Below are 22391 nucleotides of genomic sequence, written 5' to 3'. Positions count from 1 at the left end.
ATTTTTGAAGGAGGAGGAGTGGGTTTCCAAATTATAACTTGGAGATGTCCTTTTCTCTAATTTTAGACTTAAATAAATATTGTTTATGTACATTCATAAAATTAAGTGTGCTATTAAAATTTAGTGTATTAAGATACATTGACCTTAAAAGTCTTTACATTGATTTTCAAGTCCTTCAATAGCTTTATAATAACTTTTAAGATCTTTATATATATTGCAATCTCAAGTATTATTTTAAGATAAATAAATATTTTACTTGTATTACATGGCTTTAATTAACAGGTGCGCCAGTTGGTGAATTCGTGGTGCCGTGTTGACCTTATCCGAGGAGGAATGACCTTAAGAGAGCTAGCCATTAGCACTGGTAATGAAGCCATCATTTCCCTCCTCCTGAGCATAAAGCCCTCCATGGTGAGTGCAAGGGTAACAGTAAAGCTTGCAGATTATTGCCAAGGATTATCTTATTTTCTTTATACAGTATGTGTTCTTTATACACACATGAATAAAATTATTATTATATTATTATTATTATTATTATTGTTATTAATATTATTATTATTATTATTATTATTATTATTATTATTATTATTATTATTATTATTATATAACGGGTCCTGGTAGTACAGTCGGGTTCGTTCTCGACGCACAATCGAAAATTCCAGATTTGAATCCCGGGCGGGACAGAAATGGTTGAGCACATTTCCTTTCACTTAATGTCTCTGTTCACCTAGCAGTGAGTAGGTACAGTACTCAGGAGTTAGTCAGCTTGTTGTGGGGTTGCATCCTGGGCAGGGTCAGTATTTCGGCCTTAGGTGGGGAAGGGGACCTCGATAAAAGCCTAACATGTATGAATATACTCTGGCTTTCTGTTCCCCGACACAATGAATTATAAATATTTATAATAATAATAATAATAATAATTTTTATAATAATTTTTATTTAGGCAAAGGTACTTACATAAAGAGATTTTACAAAGTTTGTTGGCTTTATAGATAAGAGCTAGTACATACAATGCCTAAAGCCACTATTACGCAAAGCGTTTCGGGCAGGAAAAAACACTACTGACTAAAGCTTAAAACTAATGGGTAAAAAGAAAAAAATGCGTTGAGTACAAATAAAAATAGAGGTAAAAGAGGGGGGAACATTGTTGAAAAAACAGCACAAATACAATTACAAATTATTACAGAAAATTACATTAAAACAGCATTGATTTGTAAAACAAAAAAAACAAAATTATATTACTACATATTATATTACTACATATTATATAAAATTATATTACTGCACTTCAGACATTTTATTGTTGTAATAAATTAGCATGTATCTTATGATGTTCTGAATTACTCTGAAGCTGAGTACAGTAGTTCCCTACGGACAGATTTTGGAATTACAGTATGGAATTACTGTATGCTATATACAGAATATATAGGCTATATATATAGGCCATATGTCAGGCTGCGAGCAGCCGCGTCCAACAGCCTGGTTGATCAGTCCGGCAACCAGGAGGCCTGGTCGACAACCGGGCCGCGGGGACGCTAAGCCCCGGAAGCACCTCAAGGTAACCTCAAGGTAAGGTACAGTATATTTATATATGGAATGTGTCTGTGTTTGGAAAGACTCATGAATTTTATTTTTATCTAGGTAGGGTACAATGACCAAACCACACACAAGAAGACGAAGAAACAACGATGTTTCCATACATCCTGGACCATTTTCAAGTCGTATGTGATAATCAATTGACTTGATAATAGTCCAGGATAAACTGAAATGTCGTTGGCTTGATAATGGTCCAGGACAGACCAAAATATTGTCGTTACTTCATCTTATGGTGTGTGGTTTGGTCATCTTATCCAGGTAGGATTTAAAAAGAATACAAAACTTTATTTGTCTCACAACATGTACCTTGGTTTCGAACATGCATAACTTTCCGTTATCACACTAATGCAATTGATTCAAAGCATAATAATAATACTTAATTTAGACAATAGTATATATATTCATACATACATACATAGGATACAATAACTTTGATTCTTAGGTAAGGCCTAAATGCCTAAAGCCACTAATACACAGATTGTTTAAGGCTTAATGTGAAAACAAGGTAAAAATACAGAAACTCAGTGGGGTACAGTACAGTAACTAAAACCTATATGAGATCAGAAACAATACCTAAATCGAGTAGAGAAATAGAAATAAATTGACAATTATATTTTGTGAAAAAATAGACATTTACCTGATTTTTTTTTTTTGCCTGAGGGCCACTAATACTAGTGGCCTTGATGAGGACAGGAAGAACAGGATTGAAAAATGGGCTTGTCAAAGGTCCCCCCATTTACCCAGATGATCTCTTCCTGCTGTATTTTAAAACCCAGCAGAGTTTTGCCATTTACAGCTTTGGGGGGTAGGCAGTTCCATGTGTTTATAACCCTATGGGTGAAAAAGCATCTTCTGTTCTCAGTCCTACATTGTGGCTCGTTGAGCTTGAAACCGTTGCTCCTCGTTAGTGTTACATCTTACCTTTTGAAGAAATTGTCCGGATCAACATCCTCCAAATTATTCAATATTTTAAATGTTTTGATGAGATCTGCCCAGTCATGCCTGGTTTGTAGTGTTGTTTGCCCTGTGGCCCTCAACTGTTCTTGATACATGAGATGATTTAGATCTAGAATGATTTTTGTTGCCCAATGTTGCACCTTCTCCGGAGCAGCTATGTCTTTCTGAAGATAAGGTCTCCATGCCTGGATGCAGTAATCCAGGTTGGGGAACACCAGAGACTTATACAATTGAATGACTACATATCATCTGTTCCTTAAAGATAAAGGTATGCTTGATTATTCCCATGGTTTGGTTAGCTTTTTTACTGCTGCTCCAACTTGTTGTGCAGCATTTAGTGAATGATTGATTCTGACTCCAAGACCCTTTTCTTAATCAATCTGTTGTAAGGTAGTGCTGTTAATTTGATAATTGTGATGTGGATTGTTATGCCCCACATGCAAGGTCTTGTATTTATCGACATTAAAAAGCATTTGCCAGTCTTCTGACCATTTGTGGAGTTCATGTTTATTCTTTGTAAAGTCAATATCATTTTCACTTCCTACTTTACCATAGATCCAAGTGTCATCTGCAAATTTGATGATGTGGTTTGTAATATTCTCATCAATGTCATTGATGTATATGACAAAAAGGGTTGGCACCAAAATGGACCCCTGTGGTACCCCACTTACCACGTTTCCCCAGTCAGATTCATTCCCATTTAGCACGATCCTTTGTTTTCTTTGTTTTAACCATTGTTTTATCCATTTCAGTATTCTCCCATTTATTCCATGTGCCTGTAATTTCCTTGCCAATCTTTCATGTGGTACCCTGTCAAAAGCTGTAGCAAAGTTCATGTAAGCTACATCTACTGGAAGTCCTTTGTCCGAATAGCCGGTTACCGTTTCCAGACATGTGAGCAGGTTTGTAAGGCATGATCTATTTTTAACAAATCCATGTTGCATTGATTTTACAAGATTGTTTTCTGGGAGATGTTGGATGATTCCTTCCCTTTGGATTCTGTCCATGAGCTTGCAGATATGTGTGATGTCAAGCTGATCAGACAGTAGTTTTCTGCCAAGCTCTTTCTGCCTTTTTTGAAAATAAGGGTAACATTTGCATATTTCCAATCTAGGGGGAACTATCCCCCTGGTCCAGAGATTTTCTGAAAAGGAGTTTCATTGGTATTCATAGGGCATCTGCCTATTTCTTTACAACATTGGATTGAATTCCATCCACACCTGGGGCTTTTGAGTTTTTTGTTTGTCAATGCTCTTTCTGATTGTGTCGCTTGTTTTGGGTATATCCCTTAATTCATTCTCTTCACCTCCTTCAAACATTTGTGTGAGTGATAGAATGTCATTCAATCTTTTTAATGTGAACTCTGATGTAAAGTATTCATTTTGGGTGTTTGCTGCCCTTTTATCATGCAATATAACTTGGTTAGTCGCATCTTTTAGGGGTCCTACAGAGTCCTTAGTTTTGGTGTTACTTCATATACACAGAACATGAAAAAATAGACATGAACTAAAAGTGCTGACATAATTAATATTTTGTTTGTTATTATATGTTAATTGATGGGATAGTAAATGAGGGATTAAAATTCACAATAAAAAATTACCAAATATTGTCCGATTCTATTTCATGACATAATGTATATATTAAAGTCATGTAAGGAAAACTAAGCATGAGTTCTTTTCAGTTAAATACCTTTTTAGTATTCTTATGCGTGTTTCCATTTCAGTGTCTAGTCCACCATTCTCTGGCAGGGAATGTAGTGGCTGTGAAAGAGCTTTTGGAGTCCCCCACCAGGAAGAAGATCAACATTGATATTCGAAAGCTCAGTGAGCGAGGGGCACCATTATTATTCTTTCTCATCCGTGGTGGACAACATGAGCTCATCAGGGAGTTGAGGCATCATGGAGCATCCTTGTACACTCAAATGCTTGACGACTCTATGGTTAGTTTTAAAATTGGAGATCAGTCATTGTGTGATATTCTGATTTCTATCTGAATCCACTTAATAACAAGTGTGTGTCTTGTAGCCTTTGTAAATACAAAAGAACATTGCTTGTGAAGGGACCCACCTTTTTTTTTTCTTTTTTTCTTTTTTTTTTCTTTTTTGAGATATATACAAGTGTTGTTACATTCTTGTACAGCCACTAGTACGCATAGCGTTTCAGGCAGGTCCCTGGAATACGACCCCTACAAAGAATCATTGTTACAACCAAGTACCCATTTTACTGTTGAGTTAAACAGAGGCTACAGTTAAAGATTTGTGCCCAGTAAATCCTCCTCGGCCAGGATACAAACCCATGACAAAGCGCTCGCAAAACACCAGGCGAGTGTCATACCACTACACCACGGAGACTGGTTCCTGATTAGTTTTTCTAGGAGTATTTTAAACTGTAACTTTGTAAAAGAGTTTGGCAACATTACAGTTTTTATTCATTTACCTATTTATTTATTTATATACAAGAAGGTACATTGGGTTTATGAGAGAACATAGCATTGATGTTTGTACATTCTTGTAAAGCTACTAGCATGAATTGCGTTTCAGGCAGGTCCCTAATCTAACAGATAATTTTAAGTAGGTAATTTCTAGCAAAATTTAAAAATTGTTAACAAGTATTTTATAAGAAAATTTGACAAAGATTAGTAGGTACATTAAAGTAGAATTTAAGGGTTATAAACAGGTACATGATAGCATAATTTGAGGATTATTTCAAGGCATAATGCAATAAAATATGCATTCAATATAACAACCATTATATAAAAGAATAGTAATGATTAGGTTTGCCTGTCTTTGCCTACACATCCTGATCTTATCATGGTAGGTAATTTGACCTATTTCTGTGATAATTCCTATTACTATGTCTAGAACTTTTCCTAGTGATATAATCTGCTTTCAACAATTGGAGTGTCATAGAAAGGTTTATCTTTCTTTGTATTTTATCAGTAGAAAGGTAATGTTCTCAATATGGTAACTGTGACATGCATTTTTTGTCCCAGTTGTAGAGTCAAGCTTGTTTCTGTAATAAACAGCACTTGGTTACTCATTGTGGAGATGGAAAGTCTGTTAAGCTGATCAAGGTCTCCCTAGGCCAGTGACTGACATTTATTTACCTGAATTTACCTGAGGGCCACTAATACTAGTGGCCCTGATGAGGACATTATGCTGGCGACTTGTCAAAGGTCCTCCCATTTGCCCTGACATTTGCATTGCCATTTGTCATTTATTTGTATGCAATCCACAATATCTGCCTAACTTGCAGGTGTCTATTTATTGCTAGAGGAAGAATGGTATCAGGTGTAAGTAGAAGCTGTGATTCAAAAAGCCAACCATTCAGCTGTACTCTGTGTGCCCGTGATCTGGACTACTTTATCCAAGCATGGAGACTTTATCTTCGGAGGAAATTAATGCATTAGAAAAGTTAAACTCAGAGCTACAAAAATCATCGCAGAATTAAGTCATCCTTCACATCTAGAAAGTTTGAGGGTTTCATGACTAAAAACACTACAAAACCAGACACAACACGGCTAATCTCTTTGACACATCATATGTTAATCCAAACTACTCCCGTTAAAAGGTCTATTGCAGCTCACACAAGGGGTAACTGTTTCATTTTATTTTATTTTTATTTTATTTATGCATATACAAGAATGTACATAAGGAATGTGAGGATACAAATATGGTAATTACAGTCTTGTAAAGCCACTAGCACGCACAGCGTTTCGGGCAGGTCCTTAATCTAAGAAAATTTTAAGGAGGTAAATACTTGCAAAATTATAGACAAAAAATGATAACAGATTACATGAAATGAAAAAAAAGATGAGAGAAAATTGTAGGTACAGTATATTAAAGCACATAGGTAGCTAAGATTGATTGCAATGACAGCTTGAATGGTAGTTGACAAAAAAATTGGTAGGCATAATACAGCAGAAACAATATAAGATTGGTTGCAATGACAGCTTGAATGGTAGTTGACAAAAATTGGTAGTCACAATACAGCATATGGCTAGCACATAAAAGAAGACAGCAATGAACACAATGATACAGTTGTTTGAAATTACATAAAAATTAGGAGATTGGGTAACACTAGGTACAGAGCAAATTTAAAGCTCAGTGTAGGAAACTAAGAAGATGAAGTTAGGTACTTTTTGGTTTTGCTTTTAAATAAGGCAAAAGTTTTACAGTTTTTCAATTCACTAGGGAGTGAGTTCCATAAACTAGGTCCCTTAATTTGCATAGAGTGTTTACACAGATTAAGTTTGACCCTGGGGATATCAAAGAGATATTTATTTCTGGTGTGGTGATAATGGGTCCTATTACATCTGTCCAGGGAGAGTTTCAGAGCATGGTTTGCATTTAAGAACAGGGTTTTGTAAATGTAGTTGACACAAGAGAATGTGTGGAGGGAGTTAATATTTAGCAAGTTTAGGGATTTAAACAAGGGAGCTGAGTGTTGTCTGAAAGCTGAGTTAGTTATCATTCTGATAGCAGATTTTTGCTGTGTGATGATGGGCTTAAGGTGGTTTGCAGTGGTAGACCCCCATGCACAGATACCATAATTAAGATAGGGGTAAATTAGTGCATAATATAGTGAGAGGAGAGCAGAGTTAGGAACATAATATCTGATTTTGGAGAGTATACCAACTGTCTTAGAGACTTTCTTAGTTATGTGTTGAATGTGGGTGCTGAAGTTGAGTCTCTTGTCTAGGAATAGGCCAAGAAACTTGCCATCATCTTTATTACTGATGTTAATGTTGTCTATCTGTAGCTGAATTGCATTTGATGATTTGCTTCCAAATAAGATGTAGTAAGTCTTTTCGATGTTTAATGTTAGTTTGTTCGTTGACATCCATAAGTGGACTTTTTTTAATTCATTATTCACAACATTATTTAGTGTATGTGGGTTGAGGTTTGAATAGATAAGAGTAGTATCGTCAGCAAACAGTATAGGTTTGAGAATATTAGAGACATTAGGCAGATCGTTTATATATATAAGAAATAGAAGAGGTCCTAAGATGCTGCCCTGTGGCACTCCAACGGTAATTGGTAGAGTGGACGAAGTTGTATCATTGATGGTTACATATTGGTGTCTGTCACTAAGATAGGATCGGATGTAGTCAAGGGCAAGGCCTCGGATTCCATAATGCTGGAGTTTAAGTAAGAGGTAGTTGTGATTAACAGTATCAAAGGCTTTTCTTAGGTCAATGAAGAGTCCAATCGGAAACTCATTTTTGTCAAGGGCTGAGTAGATAACGTCAAGGAGACTAATGATTGCATCGTTGGTGCTCTTTTGGGACCGGAAGCCAAACTGGCAGGGGCTGAGTATGTCGAATTTTACGAGGTAGGAATAGAGCTGTTTGTAAATAATTTTTTCAAATATTTTTGATAGAATGGGTAGATTTGATATTGGTCTATAATTGTTTATGTCCGCCGGATTGCCTCCTTTATGGACTGGCGTTACTCTTGCTTTTTTGAGGATATCAGGGAAGGTGTGACACTCTATAGATTTGTTGAACAGTAGTGCTATGGGTGGGGCAAGGGCATGGGAGGCTCTCTTGTACACAATGGACGGAATTTCACTGGTGTTCCCTGCCTTGGTTTTTAGAGAGTGTATGATGGACACAACATCTGCCGGGCTGATTGGTGAAAGGAGAAGAGAGTTTGGATAGCTGCCTGTGACCCTGTGTTAATATGTGTCTGAGTCCATCTTAAAATTACAATGTACGATAGAAAACATGAAATGCTTTTTAACCAGTAGGGTAATAAATCCATAGAATCTCTTAACCACTGAAGCTAAATGTACTTCAGTTCAAAATTTAACTGAAAAATTCTTCAGGACAAATAGAAGAACTTTGACAAGCCACTGGCTTCCTGTTTCCATCGAGGCTACTAGAGATAGTGGCCCTCAGCTAATTTCAGGTGAATCACTAGTACATGTGTATCCAAAGAAACTGTTGTTTAAGTATAGCCAAAGAAAATATTGCTGGCATTAGTGGTACGTTGTATTGCTTCTCATATGTGCTATTAATTGTTGTCATGGTCTCCAGCTATGTTTTGTATTTTCATATATGTTCTTATATGTCAGGTGGATGTTCCTGTGATCTTCACAGCCCTCGAATCTTGGATGGAACCCGAGGTGGTGAAGAATCTGCTCCCTGCGGCAGCATCCAGGGAGGCACGGTTGTTGGAGCGAGTCTGGAACCGAGGAAAAAACGTGCTTAGGCAAGCTGTAGAGAATGGTGTTCATATTGGTGCTATTGAAGCAATCATTGAAGTTGGTCAGTGAAATTCAGTATGTTTACTTACTTGAAGTTCTGCTTTCTTTATAGTTTAACCATTTACATCTTTGAAATAGATATTCCCAAATTAACTAAAATTATACTGTATGTCAAGTAAACATCAGGTATGGCAATATTTATAAATATAGAATATTTATATTGAAATTCAAAGAGTTCAAGATCAGCAGGTGAATCACTATTGAAGAACATACAGTGCCTACATACACTCCAGTTTTCTGTTTGTTAAAATGTAATGAAGCCTATCTTTATTACAAGTAATTTGACTTGTGAACAAAGGAAGTATTCTTCCATTTATTATTAATATTGGAATTCTGTATAGTTATTTGAACTTTCCACATTAAATATGAACCTGTTATTATCAAACGAATCCTTTCTAGGTGGTCCATCATTACTCTGTGAACGTGACCCCGAAGGCTTAACTGTGGTAGATGTGGCCCTAAAGAATAAACACCAAGACCTGGTCCAGCTCATGGACCACTATGTTGCTCTGTGGCTAACGCGACCAGACCTCTACCCGAGACGACGTGACCTTTTGGCCCTACGAGGGTTTGGTCACTTAGAAATTGTGGCAGAAGCACAAGATAGTCTTGAACAGGATATTGGACTATTTCTTCAAGAATATAGGAGGTGTCAGGTAAAATTATGGCACAAAAAATGTTAAAGCACTTTTGAAACATTCTCTTCTTTCATTATATAAATTTGACTAGAGCTTTTCATAAAGTTTGATGGGCATTTTTTCAAGACATTGAACTTGATGTGTAGCTGATCCACCAGCAAAACTCAGGTATTATGTTGATTCACCAGCAAACCTCCCAGGTACTATGCTGATCCACCAGCAAATCTCCCAGGTATTGTGCCGATCCACCAACAAACCTCCCAGGTACTATGCTGATTCACCAGCAAACCTCCCAGGTACTATGCTGACTCACCAGCAAACCTCCCAGGTACTATGCTGATCCACCAGTAGAATTCCCAAATACAATTCTGATCCACCATCATGATTCCCAAGTATTATGCTAATCCATCAGCAAGTCTTGCAAGTATTGTGCTGGTCTACTAGCAAGTACTATGCTGATCCACTAGCATAACTCTCAGGTACTATGCTGATACACCAGCATGACTTCCAAGTACTATGCTGATCCACCATCAAGATGCCCAGGTACTATGCTGATCCACCAGAGACTGGTGGATCACAACTCAGTTTTACACTACAGGTACTGTGCATATTATACTGTATAGGGTTTTGTAGTGCAGTGATTGGTGCAATCGGGTCATAACGGAAGGAGCTTGAGGTTCAAATCCTGACCAGAGATGTTTAGGCACTGTTTCCTTTCACTTGGTGCTTCTGTTCACCTAGCAGTACATACAGTATATACAATACAATACAATACAATTTTATTTAGGTAAGGTACATACATACAATAAATATTTACAAGGATTGTTTAACTTATAGGTATAGCTAGTACATACAATGCCTAAAGCCACTATTACGCAAAGCGTTTCGGGCATGATAAACTTAAATGACAAGCTTAATACTAATTGAGCATAATGAGTAGAATGAAAACAAGAAATGAAAACATAGATGAAAAAGCAGCACAAATACAATTATGTCGAAAAACAGCGCTCTTTAAAGAAAAAAACAGACATTGGTTGACAATAGAAGGGTAAGGTAGGTTACAGGGAATTTATTAGGTATAGCTTCGCTTTTAACTTAAACTGGTTGAGAGAGGTACAGTCTTTAACATGGTTGGGAAGGTCATTCCACATTCTGGGCCCCTTGATTTGTAGAGCATTTCTAGTTTGATTAAGTCGTACTCTAGGAATATCAAAACTGTATAAAATATATTCTTTGGCTGCCTATCTCCCAACATAATGAATTATTAATTTTTATAAAAGGTCGTAATCAGACCTCAGACGTAATCTGGGGTCTGATTACAGTTGTAATTACATAGTGTAATTAGGTTGTAATTATGTCTTTTTATAAAAGACATAATCGACTTTCTTTTACAGGGAGTTCTGCAGCAAATGTTCCAAGCCGTAAAGGATGGGGAGACGGCAAGAGCCCAGCAGCTCCTCTACTTTGAGAGTGACATCTTCTATTTGGTGGACCTCCTTTGGCAGGGTAGGCTGGAAGTAAGTTGAGGAAGAGGTAAAGATTGAGGGGAATTGTAAAAGGGATAAAGAATGAGTTGTGAAAGGAATGAACAATGAGTTATGAAAGGGGGTTAAGATTGAGGATGGTTGTGAAAAGAGTGAAAACTAAGCAGTTTAAAGTTATACATAGGGAGAGAAAGAAGATAAAATAATACTCAAGAGTTAATATCATTGGAGTTTACTGAAGCAAGCTTTTTAATCCAAAAATGTTTACGCAATCGTTATTGCTGCTCAATTATGTTTCCTTCCACATAACATTTACTTTTAATTTCAAAAAGAATTACATTTACAAATTATATTTACATTACAGATTACAATTACATTTACAAAACCCTGTTCTTAAATGCAAATCTTGCTCTGAAACTCTCCCTGAACAGATGTAATAGGACCGATTATCACCACACCAGAAATAAATATATCTTTGGTATCCCCAGAGTCAAACTTAATCTGTGTAAACACTCTATGCAAATAAAGGGACCTAGTCTATGGAATTTACTCCCTAATGTATTGAAAAGCTGTCTAACTTTTGCCTCATTTAAAAACAAAAACAAAAAGTATCTAATTTCATCTTCATAGTTTCGTACCTTGTGCTTTAAACTTGCACTGTATCTAGTGCTACTTAATCCCCCAATATTTATGTACCTAAGCCAAACAACTTTACCATTGTGATCATTGCTGTTGTCTTATATGTGCTATCAATATGCTGTATTGTGCCTATTAATCTTTGTTAAATTATCAATCAAGCTGTCAATGTTATCAATCAGAGCTATCGATATGTTTTAATATACCTACTAATCTCTCTCTTTTTTTTTCTTGCAATGTACCTAACATTTTATAAATTTTGCTAGAATTTACCTACTTAAAATTATCTGTTATATTAAGGACCTGCCTGAAACGCTGTGCGTACTAGTGGCTTTATAAGAATGTAAACACCATGCTATGTATCCTCACAAACCCAATGTACCTTCTTGTATATATATGTAAATAAATAAATAAGAAGACTTGAGAATGGTCCAGGACGGACTGAAACGTCGTCGTCCCTTCATTTTCTAGTGTGTGGATTGGTTAACAAATAAATAAGAATATTTTATAAATGAAAAATACAGAGGATCAGACTACAGTGCTTACTTAGTAGGTACAGTATTTGTATATTTTATAAAGTCACTAATTATCTGCAGTGTTTCAGACATAACTTAAGATAATGAGTGTGTTTTAAGTTTTAAGTTTGTGGTGGTAATACTTAATACTATAATTGATGTAAGATAACATATACAGTTTGCAGATGATGAGTCACAAAAACATGGCTCAAGAATGTTGACCAAACCACACACCAGAAGATGAAAAGACGACGACTTTTCGGTTCGTCATGGACCAACTTGATAATGGTCCAGGATGGATAGAAAAGTGGTCATCTTTTCATCTTCTAGTGTGTGGTTTGGTCAACATGTACAGTTTGCAAATTATTAAAAAAGTTTAGTAAATAATATACACTGTACAGTTTTCTAAAGTGATATTTAATAATGAAACGCATGGACTTCTATATTTTAGATTATGTAGCTTTAGTGATCACTACATAACAGTAATTATATAGTATTTAATATTCAAAATAACAGCAAACACAAATTGTATTAATTATAAGGAAAAAAAAATGGGATGTGTATTCAATTTGCTGAGTCAGATGTATAAATACGTACTACATGATATTTAATGTATCCTCACTGAAAAATAGAAATATAATACTGTACAGATTATTTACATATATGTACTTTGTTTTTAGGGTGATGGGATGCCTCTCCTCCATTGGGCAGTGCTCCATGGGCGGGGACAGATTGTCAACCTTATCCTAAGGGCTCCTCAGGACCGACCTGCAGCCCACAACAATCATGTCACGCCAAGGTTAGTGCGGGGTGTGCTTTGTGATGGAGTGTTGACGTAAACACGTGTGCTGCTATGTAGTATGAGTGTCTGGAGGGTGATAATATAGAAGGAGGGGTAGAGTATTAGGATGTTAGACTTAGTGAAAATTAAACCAACTAGATATTTTTCAGGAAACAAAGTAAGGTAATTGTCATGTTTATATTGGCCATAATATTACTGTTCCATAAGCTGGAGCACAGTGGTGTAAAGTGTCACCGATGCACCTTAGTACTGCAATCACCCCCCATCCCCTGCTCTACCACAGGAATGGGCTATAAAGTACTAAACAGTATTAAATGAGTATTTCATTAATTTGTGTTTGATATTTGATCTTTTCCCTTTCAATTCAGCTTTAAACATTGGCATGTATTAAAGGGTTTACACATTCCATTTTATGCAAAAGAATTTATTGATATATTCTAATATTTTATTTGTGAAAATTTAGTAAATGCCACCTTAATTTGTCTTTGATATTTGGTGCAATTATTTAATCTAAAATAGCAAGAAATGGCATATATGTTTAGTCATTTTTATATTCATTTCAGCATTTTTCCAGTAATTACAGGTTAAACATTTCTTCGTGTAGACCAGAGTACAGTAATATGAGATTGATAAATAAATACAGTAATACTGTATAGCTTCCAAGCCCTTAAGAATTTTACTGTAGCACCCATCACCTATGTTTATTTTGTTCAGCTTTCTTTATCATACAGATTTTGTCCAGATGATGTGAGGGACCAATGGAGAAGAACACCCCTACACTATGCTTTTGGTCTGCCTGACGGTGGAGCCATTGTTGCTGCGCTGCTCGACTTAGGCTCTTCTGAGCACACGCTGGATATGGTATGTAGTGCTTTTTATTATTATTATTTTTTTGTTTATTATTATTATTATTATATGTACACCTACAAGAGTTCTTACATTCTTGTACAGCTAATAGCAGGCAAAGCGTTTCGGGCAAGTCCTTAATCCTAATATTCCTCGGAATACGACCTGCCAAATCGTTTAACAACCAAGTACCCATTTCACTGTTGGGTAAACATGCTACAGTTAAGGATTGGCGTGCAGTAAATCCTCCCCGGCCAGGATACGAACCCAGGCCAAAACGCTTGCGAAACGCCAGGTCGAGTGTCTTACCATTACGCCACAGGGACTTCATGGTTAACACAGTCAGCTCACAACTGGTTAAACCCGAGTTCAATTCCCACACATGGCGAGACATTGTGGCATGGTTCCTTACATCTGATGCATCTGTTCACCTAGAGTTAGTCCATAGTGCAGTGGCAACAGGTTCACCCTGTGCCTCGTGAATACTTTGGTCTGGGTTTGAGTCCTGGCCAGGGAGAATTATCTGGGTGCCAATCCCTAACTTTTTACCTCTGTTCAACCATCAGGAATTGAAAACCTAGTTTCTAACCGATTAGCAGGTCATGTTCCAGGAAAAACTAGTGAGTAAGGCTTATCATGACCTTTGGAAAGGTAAAAAGTTCTCAGTCTGTTAACAGGAGTCAGAAGTCATCTACTCCTATATCCACCTGTGTAAAGAAACACATAAATTGATTAATGTGGAATTAGTGGGCTGCTGTGGATTGCAGAATGGGAAATGTCAGTCATTGGCCTTGGAAGACCCAAATAAACATTTGAAAATAATTTGGGAAAATATTTTTCTTGAAATCTTCACTTTATATACAGTACAGTAATTACATTGTTCTACTATATACAGTACCTAACCCAAACAATTTTGTTTGAATGCAGTGGTGTGTTGTTTGTCTTTCTTTGCACAATACTCTACATTCTTTGCATACTGTTTTCTTCAACAATGTCTCCTCTAACATTCTCTTCTTATATTCTATATCCTGCAACATTCTATTTTATACAATGTTCTTCAACATTTTCTTTTCTTTTATGTTTTGTCTCCTCCAGCGGTGTCTCTTCTCCCTCAACATTTTATCTCTCCAAACATTTGTCTCTTTTCAACATTCTATATCATTCAGTATTGAGTCTCCAGCATTCTTTCTTCTTGAATGCACTGTCTCCTTTATCTTCCATCATGCTTCCTCCTGACAGAATGGGCGAGAGCCTCTGGACTTCAGAGATGCCCGTGGGAGCCCAGCTTTATTCACACTCATGGACAACTTGAGAAATAAGGTAAGACATTAGAGACATTAAGAAATTCCTGTATATAATAGGTTATATGGAATATAGGAAATAGCATATGAGATCTTCATGCCAGTTCTATAATGTTAAGAATTTTTATAAATATTTCTGAGGTACACCACTTGTGTACTGGTATAAAGGGAATCAAACATAATCTAGAGGAACAGTTTGACATGTTGACGACGTTTATGAAAATAAGCACGGTCATCACTAGGCGGGATACACTGGTAAACTGAGCGTGCCTCACCCCACGCCCAGCAGAACCACGTGCTGACCCATACAAGTATTAACAGACGACTCGCATTCCAAGGCAAACTTTATACACCAAGTCAAATTTTCTGAAGAAATTTACTTCATATAGCAAGAAACTCGTAATCCAGGGCATTCGTAAACCAAGGTTTCATTGTATATACACTAATACCCTTATGGTTTTGCATTACAATCACATTAATTATCAGTTCTTAAAAAAATGCTTTACTTGTCTTCAGATCTACAAGATGCCACAGCCAGACCCTTGGGATCGAGAAATCTTGAGGAGCCACCTCGACAACTTACGAAGGGAGCGTTTCCAAAACCACCAATATAATGCCCATTCTCACAACCACCATCACCATCACCAGCCATATATGGGTTACATGGGGCCACCATATGCATCACCCTTTGCCAGTTCCCATGCCTACCAGCATGACATGAGCGGGCATGGATGGCCATACCCTGCTCACTTTCCCACAGCACCAGGTAGTAACTTTCACTGGCCACTTCCACACCCAGTTGGACATCCAGTGAAAGATCAAAAGGGAAGTCAGCGGCTCTGTCACATTATGTAGAATTTATTTGAATTTACCTGTGTGCCACCATCTGTAGTGCTCTAACAAAGTTATAATTTAACAGAATTCAATTACAGTATTATGAAATATTGATATTTGCATGCAGCTGATGATAAAAGTGTATGCTTACCCATGAATTATATTATCCAGTTTTAAACACCAGTAAAAAAATTAATATCCTTTTATGCCATATCTTACTTTTATGGAGAGGAGCCTTGCAGATAAGGATTAGCCTTGCTTGAGAGTTGGGTTTAACTGTGCAGGCTATGTACGCTTTATAGTTAGCAGTTCTCTGCTAATGCTGCCTGGTTCCCATGTGCAAATATGCACAATGTATATGGAATGTAAAGTTTACAAGATTGCTAGTATACTTAGACAGTTCTCATTATTGTGAACTTCTTTGTTTTGCTGCTGAGGCTCAAGGTGCAATAAAATATCAGATAAATTTATGCTCTTATGCTAAATAAGAACATGTCTGCTTTCCTGTTAAATAAAAAAGGTTTATATTTTATAAAGAAAAATCAAGCATTGGATATAATGAAATGTCCTTTTCTGGATGGCCTCAGTAGCCTCCCGGTGTATCGGCTGTTACCTCAGAGACGTAATGCACCAAAGAGCTACTGACGACCAACCCAGAAACGATCCCTTAAAAGATATGACATCTGTATTGTTAACTGGTTCTGTACAGTAGTACTGTTTAAAAGTGCAAATCACACATATTTAGTTAAAATATATTGTACACAATTTTAAGATGTAAATTAAATAAATCAATAAAATCTGTTTAATCTGTATTTGAATTTAGCAGCGGTAAAATTAAATTTTAAATATACAGTACGGTACTTAGCATTGTGTGCAACAGATTATATATATATACAGTATATGCCACAAGGTATGCCATTAAGTGTGTTTACACTGAAAGTTTACTTCAGTGCTTAGCTTTATTAGTTTTATAAGTACTGTATACTTACAGGTTAACGGCAAGGTAGATTACAGCCTTAATGATCCTGGCAATTGGTAGGCTTTAACCTTAACTCCTGATCTTATGCACAACACTATCTCGCACCTCTTGTCATTTATCCCTTGCCAGAGTCTTGGTAAGGACAGTTGATTTCACTTTCAATTCACAGTCGGGAGTTCCAGGTTTGATTCCTGAACAGGACAGAAATGGCGGGGCACATTTCCTGTCAACTCATGTAACTGTTCATCTAGCAGTAAATAGGGACCCAGGAGTTAGTCAGTTTATTGTGGGGTTGCATCCTGGGAAGGGTTATCCTCAAGCTGACCATCAATTTGGCTTCAGTAATATCAGATTTATAACAAACTATTTGTCTGTATCTCTTAACAATCAGAGAAACACTTTCTCTAAGAATCCATTTTACATTGTAATTATGCACCAGACTGCTTATTGTACCAATTCTAAATCTCAATTTAATAATTTCCTGGGACATCTAAACCTTTCTTCTACGCCAAATCAAAATTATGCTATCAACTGGTTAAAAGCATTAAAATTAATATATCAAAACACTGTTTAAGTGGTGGCTCAAAAACTTTGGTTAGTTGACTAAAGTAATTAGTCTTAATTTATCTGAAGGCCATCATGTTTTAGCAGCCTCAGCAGGGACAGGAAGACTGTGGCTTGTCAAAGAGCTCCGTATTATTCCCGAGGATTTTTTCAGCCAAAATTTGAACTTGAGTACCATCTTGGCCTTCATAGCTTCAGCAGGAAAGTGACTCCAAGGGTCTATTATCCTGTGGATGATAAAGTAGCTCCTGTCTTCTGACCTACATTGTGGCTTGTGGAACTTGAAACTGTTGCCCTTTGTTTGAATTACATTTGACCTTTTAAAACATTGCTGTGGATGAATATCTTCCAGTTTGTTCAGTACTGTATTTTAAAGGTGTTTTGCAGTTAGCCCTGGTGTGTCTGAATTCTAATGTTGTTAGTCCTAAGTTCCTTAACCTATCCTGGTATGAAAGCTGACTTAGTTCCGGAATTTTTTTTGTCGATCTACATTGAACTTTTCCAAAACAGATATAATAATACTGATAAGATAAGAATAATAATATATTAAAAAATGTTCAAAATAGTATGATACAATGGTTAATTAGCAGGTAAAGAAAATGCATATTGATTATCAATCCACTGATCTTTTTTGAAGGTCAGGTCTTCATACAAGGATACAATAGTCTGGATGGCGGCATACCAGGGATTTGTATAATTAAATAATCACTTTCTTTCCCTTCAAGTCTAAGTTTCCTTTGATTATTGATAAGATTTTTTTTTTTTAACCACAGTTTCTACTTGCTGAGCAGCTTTCTATGACTGATGGATTATAACTTCTAAGGTCTATTGTTTTGTGTCTAAAACATATAGATGATCTTCTTCACTAATCTTCATGGCCAATACAGTACTTCTATGATCAACCCCAACATAATTTCCTGATGTTTTGTGGTTTCACTGCAAATCAATATTTTTCTCGATATCCTCATACCGAAGCTTCATTACTGTACATGAGTTAGAATGGCAATATTTTCTCAGGACCGGTTATACCTTTTTGTTTAATCTCTGTCTTCATTAAAATCCCATCCTGTATGCTATTTTATTTATAATTTCACCACATTTCTGAGAGCTGCCACTTTATTTTAACTTCACTAGTATTCCAAATTGCTCCTTCATCTCAGTGTTACGTCTCAGATTTGAATGGACCTCCAAAGTTAGTACTGTACTAAGAATGCACAACACTTCCTTTAATGTATATAAACTGTGAGGAGCAAAACAGATCCACAAGCAAAATGCATATTTTTTTCTGGAAGGGCTCCCCACCGAGGTTACCTGAACAGGAAGCCACTGAGGTTACCTGAAGAAGAAGCCACTGAGGTTACCTGAACTTTAGGAAGCCACCAGGAAAACCTGCCAGACGGGGGCATTTCATTACATATAATGTTGGATTTATTTACAAGTGACCATGGAGGAATCAAGTTTATGGCTTGTAAAGGGCCCACAGTTTATGTGATCTGTTCCGAGTGTTACTTTGAATTTGAGCACTGATTTTTCTTCAGTAGAGTCGGCAAGCAAGCTGTGCCGCAGATTAATTACTGTTCTCTGGAAGAAGATGCCTTGGCAAGGTTAAAGCTATGACCTCATATTTATGTAGCAATATGTATCCTGAGAAAATGACTAGCCTAAGCATTGTCTATCTAAATGGGTCTGAAGTACAAAAACTAGCCACTTAGCTCCTGTGTAAATAGATCACTCTTTCAGAGTAGGTGCTTGTTGTGAATGTAATTTCCCCTTCTGGAAGCACATCAATATACAAACATATTTTGTTTAAATATTATTTGCTTTTTAATATGATTAATTTCTATGTACTCTTCCTACTAAGCACTTAACAGGATCCTATTTTGTTGTATCTGGCCAGAATGCAAGCAACCCTCTTGAAAGTAGGTGCTTAGCTGCTTTTGTGTTGTAGAAAACTGGGACTACTGTAACTTCTGGAGTTGTAATTGGCACCAATATAGGGCTACTTGTAACCCAAATAACTTTGTAGAAAATTAATAGCTCCTCCAAATAGTAGTTAATTTAAATTAACTATTATTTGTCATTACAGTATTTTGGATTCAGTCGACCACTTACCTGCATTGACACCACAGTTGTTGCTTATACAGCACAGTACATAAATGTGGATAAAATTGAATCTCATTTAGTTTAATGACAACTTACACAATTTTGATATGGTGACAGCTGGAGTGAGAATGAAATGCTGAGGATGAGCTGCGTAATGGCTTGCAACAGGTTGAGTATGGGATGAACAAATTAGTCACTGCTGCTGGCAATAATTGTAACTGAGAAAAGTGGAATTTTTGTTGTGACATCTTGTTTAATTATGAATACAGTACTTTTAAGAAAATCCGTAGGAACCGTGATGAGGATTTGGCAATTGTTGTGGGTTGCATCCTGGGGAAATGTTAGTAGTTGACCTACGGGGACCTGGATAAGTCTAAGTACTGGTACAGTTCAGGGTTCCTGTCTCTGACCATGGGGATTTATTTTAGCACTCATGGTGAATTAATCCTGGCATGTTTATCTTGACAATATTATTTCTACTGAGTACTTAAAATCAGTATTGTTGAGCCCTATATGGAGAATTGATTTTTTCTGTTGTAGAAAGCATTTAGCAAATCTCTTATCATTTGTAAAGTTGACATACATCATTTTTCATGGAAAAAGTAGCATCTTCTTCCACTAAAAATGGAACCTCCAATTAATATTTGTAACATTCACAAACCTTAAGCCATGGTTCAGATGGAGGCTGGAGCCACACAACATGGAAATACTGTACCTGCACTAATACAGTACAGTATTTGTACTGCACAGCTATTACAAATGCTGAGAATTTAATGAATTAAGCAAGGTCTACACATTCATTCATCCACGTATATATATATATAAATTTATAAACCTGAATGGTCCCCAGGCTGTATTGGTTAAATTCTTTAAAATTCCAAAGACTCGGGCTGAGACTAGGATTTCCGCATGAGTGATACCAAGCTGAGTACTGCACCACACAACCACCTGCATTTTCTTGGACTGTCAGAAAGCCTTTGACATAGTACTCCATAAAAGGCTGTTACAAAAGTTTGAGCAACAGGTAGGAGTAAAAACTTAGGTGCCCCAGTGGATAAGGGAGTATCTAAGCAACAGGAAACAGCGAGTAACTGTGAGATGGTAGGGAAGACATCAGAGTGGGGAGATGTCACCAGCGGAGTCCCATCGGGCTCTGTACTTGGACCCATCCTGTTTCTAATACTGTATATGTAAATGATCTTCCAGAGGGTATAGATTCATTCCTCTCAATGTTTGCTGATGATGCAAAAATTATGAGAAGAATGAAGACAGATGAAGATAGACAGAGACTACATGACGATCTGGGCAAACTCCAAATGTGTGGAGTTTTCAGTTGCATATATGCCTGGCGAACCATTCAGGCTTGTTCGCATTTGTGTCGCTCACGTGGCCCCAAAAAATGAGGTGTTTTGATAAAATAACCATGCCCAAGATTACCATCAGAGCCCCATCGGGATGATGGGCAAAAAGCCTCGGCTACCATCATCTTCTGTACTGTCGTGATGGTTGAGTGGTTAAGGTCTCCTGTACACCAGTTGCATAGTGCTCCTGGCAGTATGGATTCGAGTCACTTCTGGGGTGTGGAGTTTTCAGTTATATATATACAGTGAGTGTGTATATATATAGTCAGATGCTATATCTTAATGTTATAGACCAGATGCTTGGGGTAGCCTCACCCAACTTTGCAGGGTCTCCGGTACAGGAGGCACATACTATAGGCTGGGTCAGTGAAAGGTGGTTGGCTGAGTCCCTAGATTTCTGCAGTGGAAACTATAAATGTACTGTATTACATTTTCCGGAACAAAATGAGAGGGAGGGAGAAGAATGATGCTGGGAAACACAATTGGAGAGAGGGGGGTAGATTGGGAGAGAGGGTGGTAAGGGGAAGGAGAGGGGGAGAATGATGAGAGAGGAAGAGGTCGAGTCATCTTGTGGGAAAAAGGTAGAGGGGGGGGGGGGGTGCCTACCCGCCAAACACACACCGAAACTACGACGTTGGTACAACGTTCGAACAAGTTTTAACACTTCCTAACCAGTTATAGCAACCAATATAGCAAGTTGTAACTCCATTCTAATACGTCATAAACACGTTAAGCCAAGATGTAACAACTTTATTACAAGTTGTAACAAGCGGAAAATAGAGGCAGTTACGGTTTGTGTTTCCAGGGTAACAGCTGGGTGGGCAGCGCTTCAGATTCGTAGTCCTGAGGTCCCGGGTTCGATCCCCAGTGGAGGCGGAGACAATTGGGCAAAATGTTCCTTTCACCCTGGGAGTTAGACAGCTGCTACGGGCTGCTTCCTGGGGGTGTGTAACAAAAAAAGGAGGCCTAGGTCGAAGACCGGGCCGCGGGGACGCTAAGCCCCGAAATCATCTCAAGATAACCTCAAGAAGATGGTAGGGGATGACTGGAAGAGAGGGGGAGGGAGGGAACTAATTAATACCGGCCGGCCGTAGCCCGCTACCTTTCCCAACCCTATAGTTTATTATTATAAAAAAGCGTGTTAGCAATATGGTAGAAAGACAGGTTGATGAAATGATTTTGGGAGTAGTCTTGATGTGGCAAAGCGAGAAACTTTATCAGGTAGATAATGTAATTGATGATATGGAAATATAAAAACAATATATTTGCCTTTGTCATAGTAATTATTAATGGACACTGTACAGTATTAGCAAAGACCTAAAATTATTTATAATAATAATAATATCTATTTACAAAGAAAAATATATACTGTTATATTACATTATATAACATTATTATTGGCCTAGTATGGCCATGTATGGCCTAGCATTATTATTTAACATATGGTTAATTGGTATATTTTTTGTTTACAAATGTGACTGGTAAAATGCTGCACTTAACCTTATC

General features: G+C 37.1%; 1 protein-coding gene across 1 annotated transcript in view; it reads left to right on the top strand.

Annotated features, from left to right (window-relative positions):
* Positions 1-18494, top strand: part of LOC123746879 (uncharacterized) — a 32155-nt gene extending 13661 nt beyond the window's left edge. The window contains exons 6-14 of the mRNA XM_045728731.2: positions 283-411; positions 4277-4492; positions 8631-8823; positions 9222-9478; positions 10855-10977; positions 12776-12894; positions 13629-13758; positions 14983-15063; positions 15561-18494. Of these exons, the coding sequence (XP_045584687.1) occupies positions 283-411; positions 4277-4492; positions 8631-8823; positions 9222-9478; positions 10855-10977; positions 12776-12894; positions 13629-13758; positions 14983-15063; positions 15561-15899 (1587 nt within the window). The 3' untranslated portion in view covers positions 15900-18494. The remainder of the gene's footprint in view (positions 1-282; positions 412-4276; positions 4493-8630; positions 8824-9221; positions 9479-10854; positions 10978-12775; positions 12895-13628; positions 13759-14982; positions 15064-15560) is intronic.
* The last annotated feature ends 3897 nt before the right edge of the window (positions 18495-22391 follow it).

Source organism: Procambarus clarkii, chromosome 93 (assembly GCF_040958095.1).
Source record: "Procambarus clarkii isolate CNS0578487 chromosome 93, FALCON_Pclarkii_2.0, whole genome shotgun sequence".
Taxonomy (NCBI): Eukaryota; Metazoa; Arthropoda; class Malacostraca; order Decapoda; family Cambaridae; genus Procambarus; species Procambarus clarkii.
The sequence above is the reverse complement of the archived record's forward strand: the minus strand, read 5'-3'. Positions and strand labels throughout refer to the sequence as shown.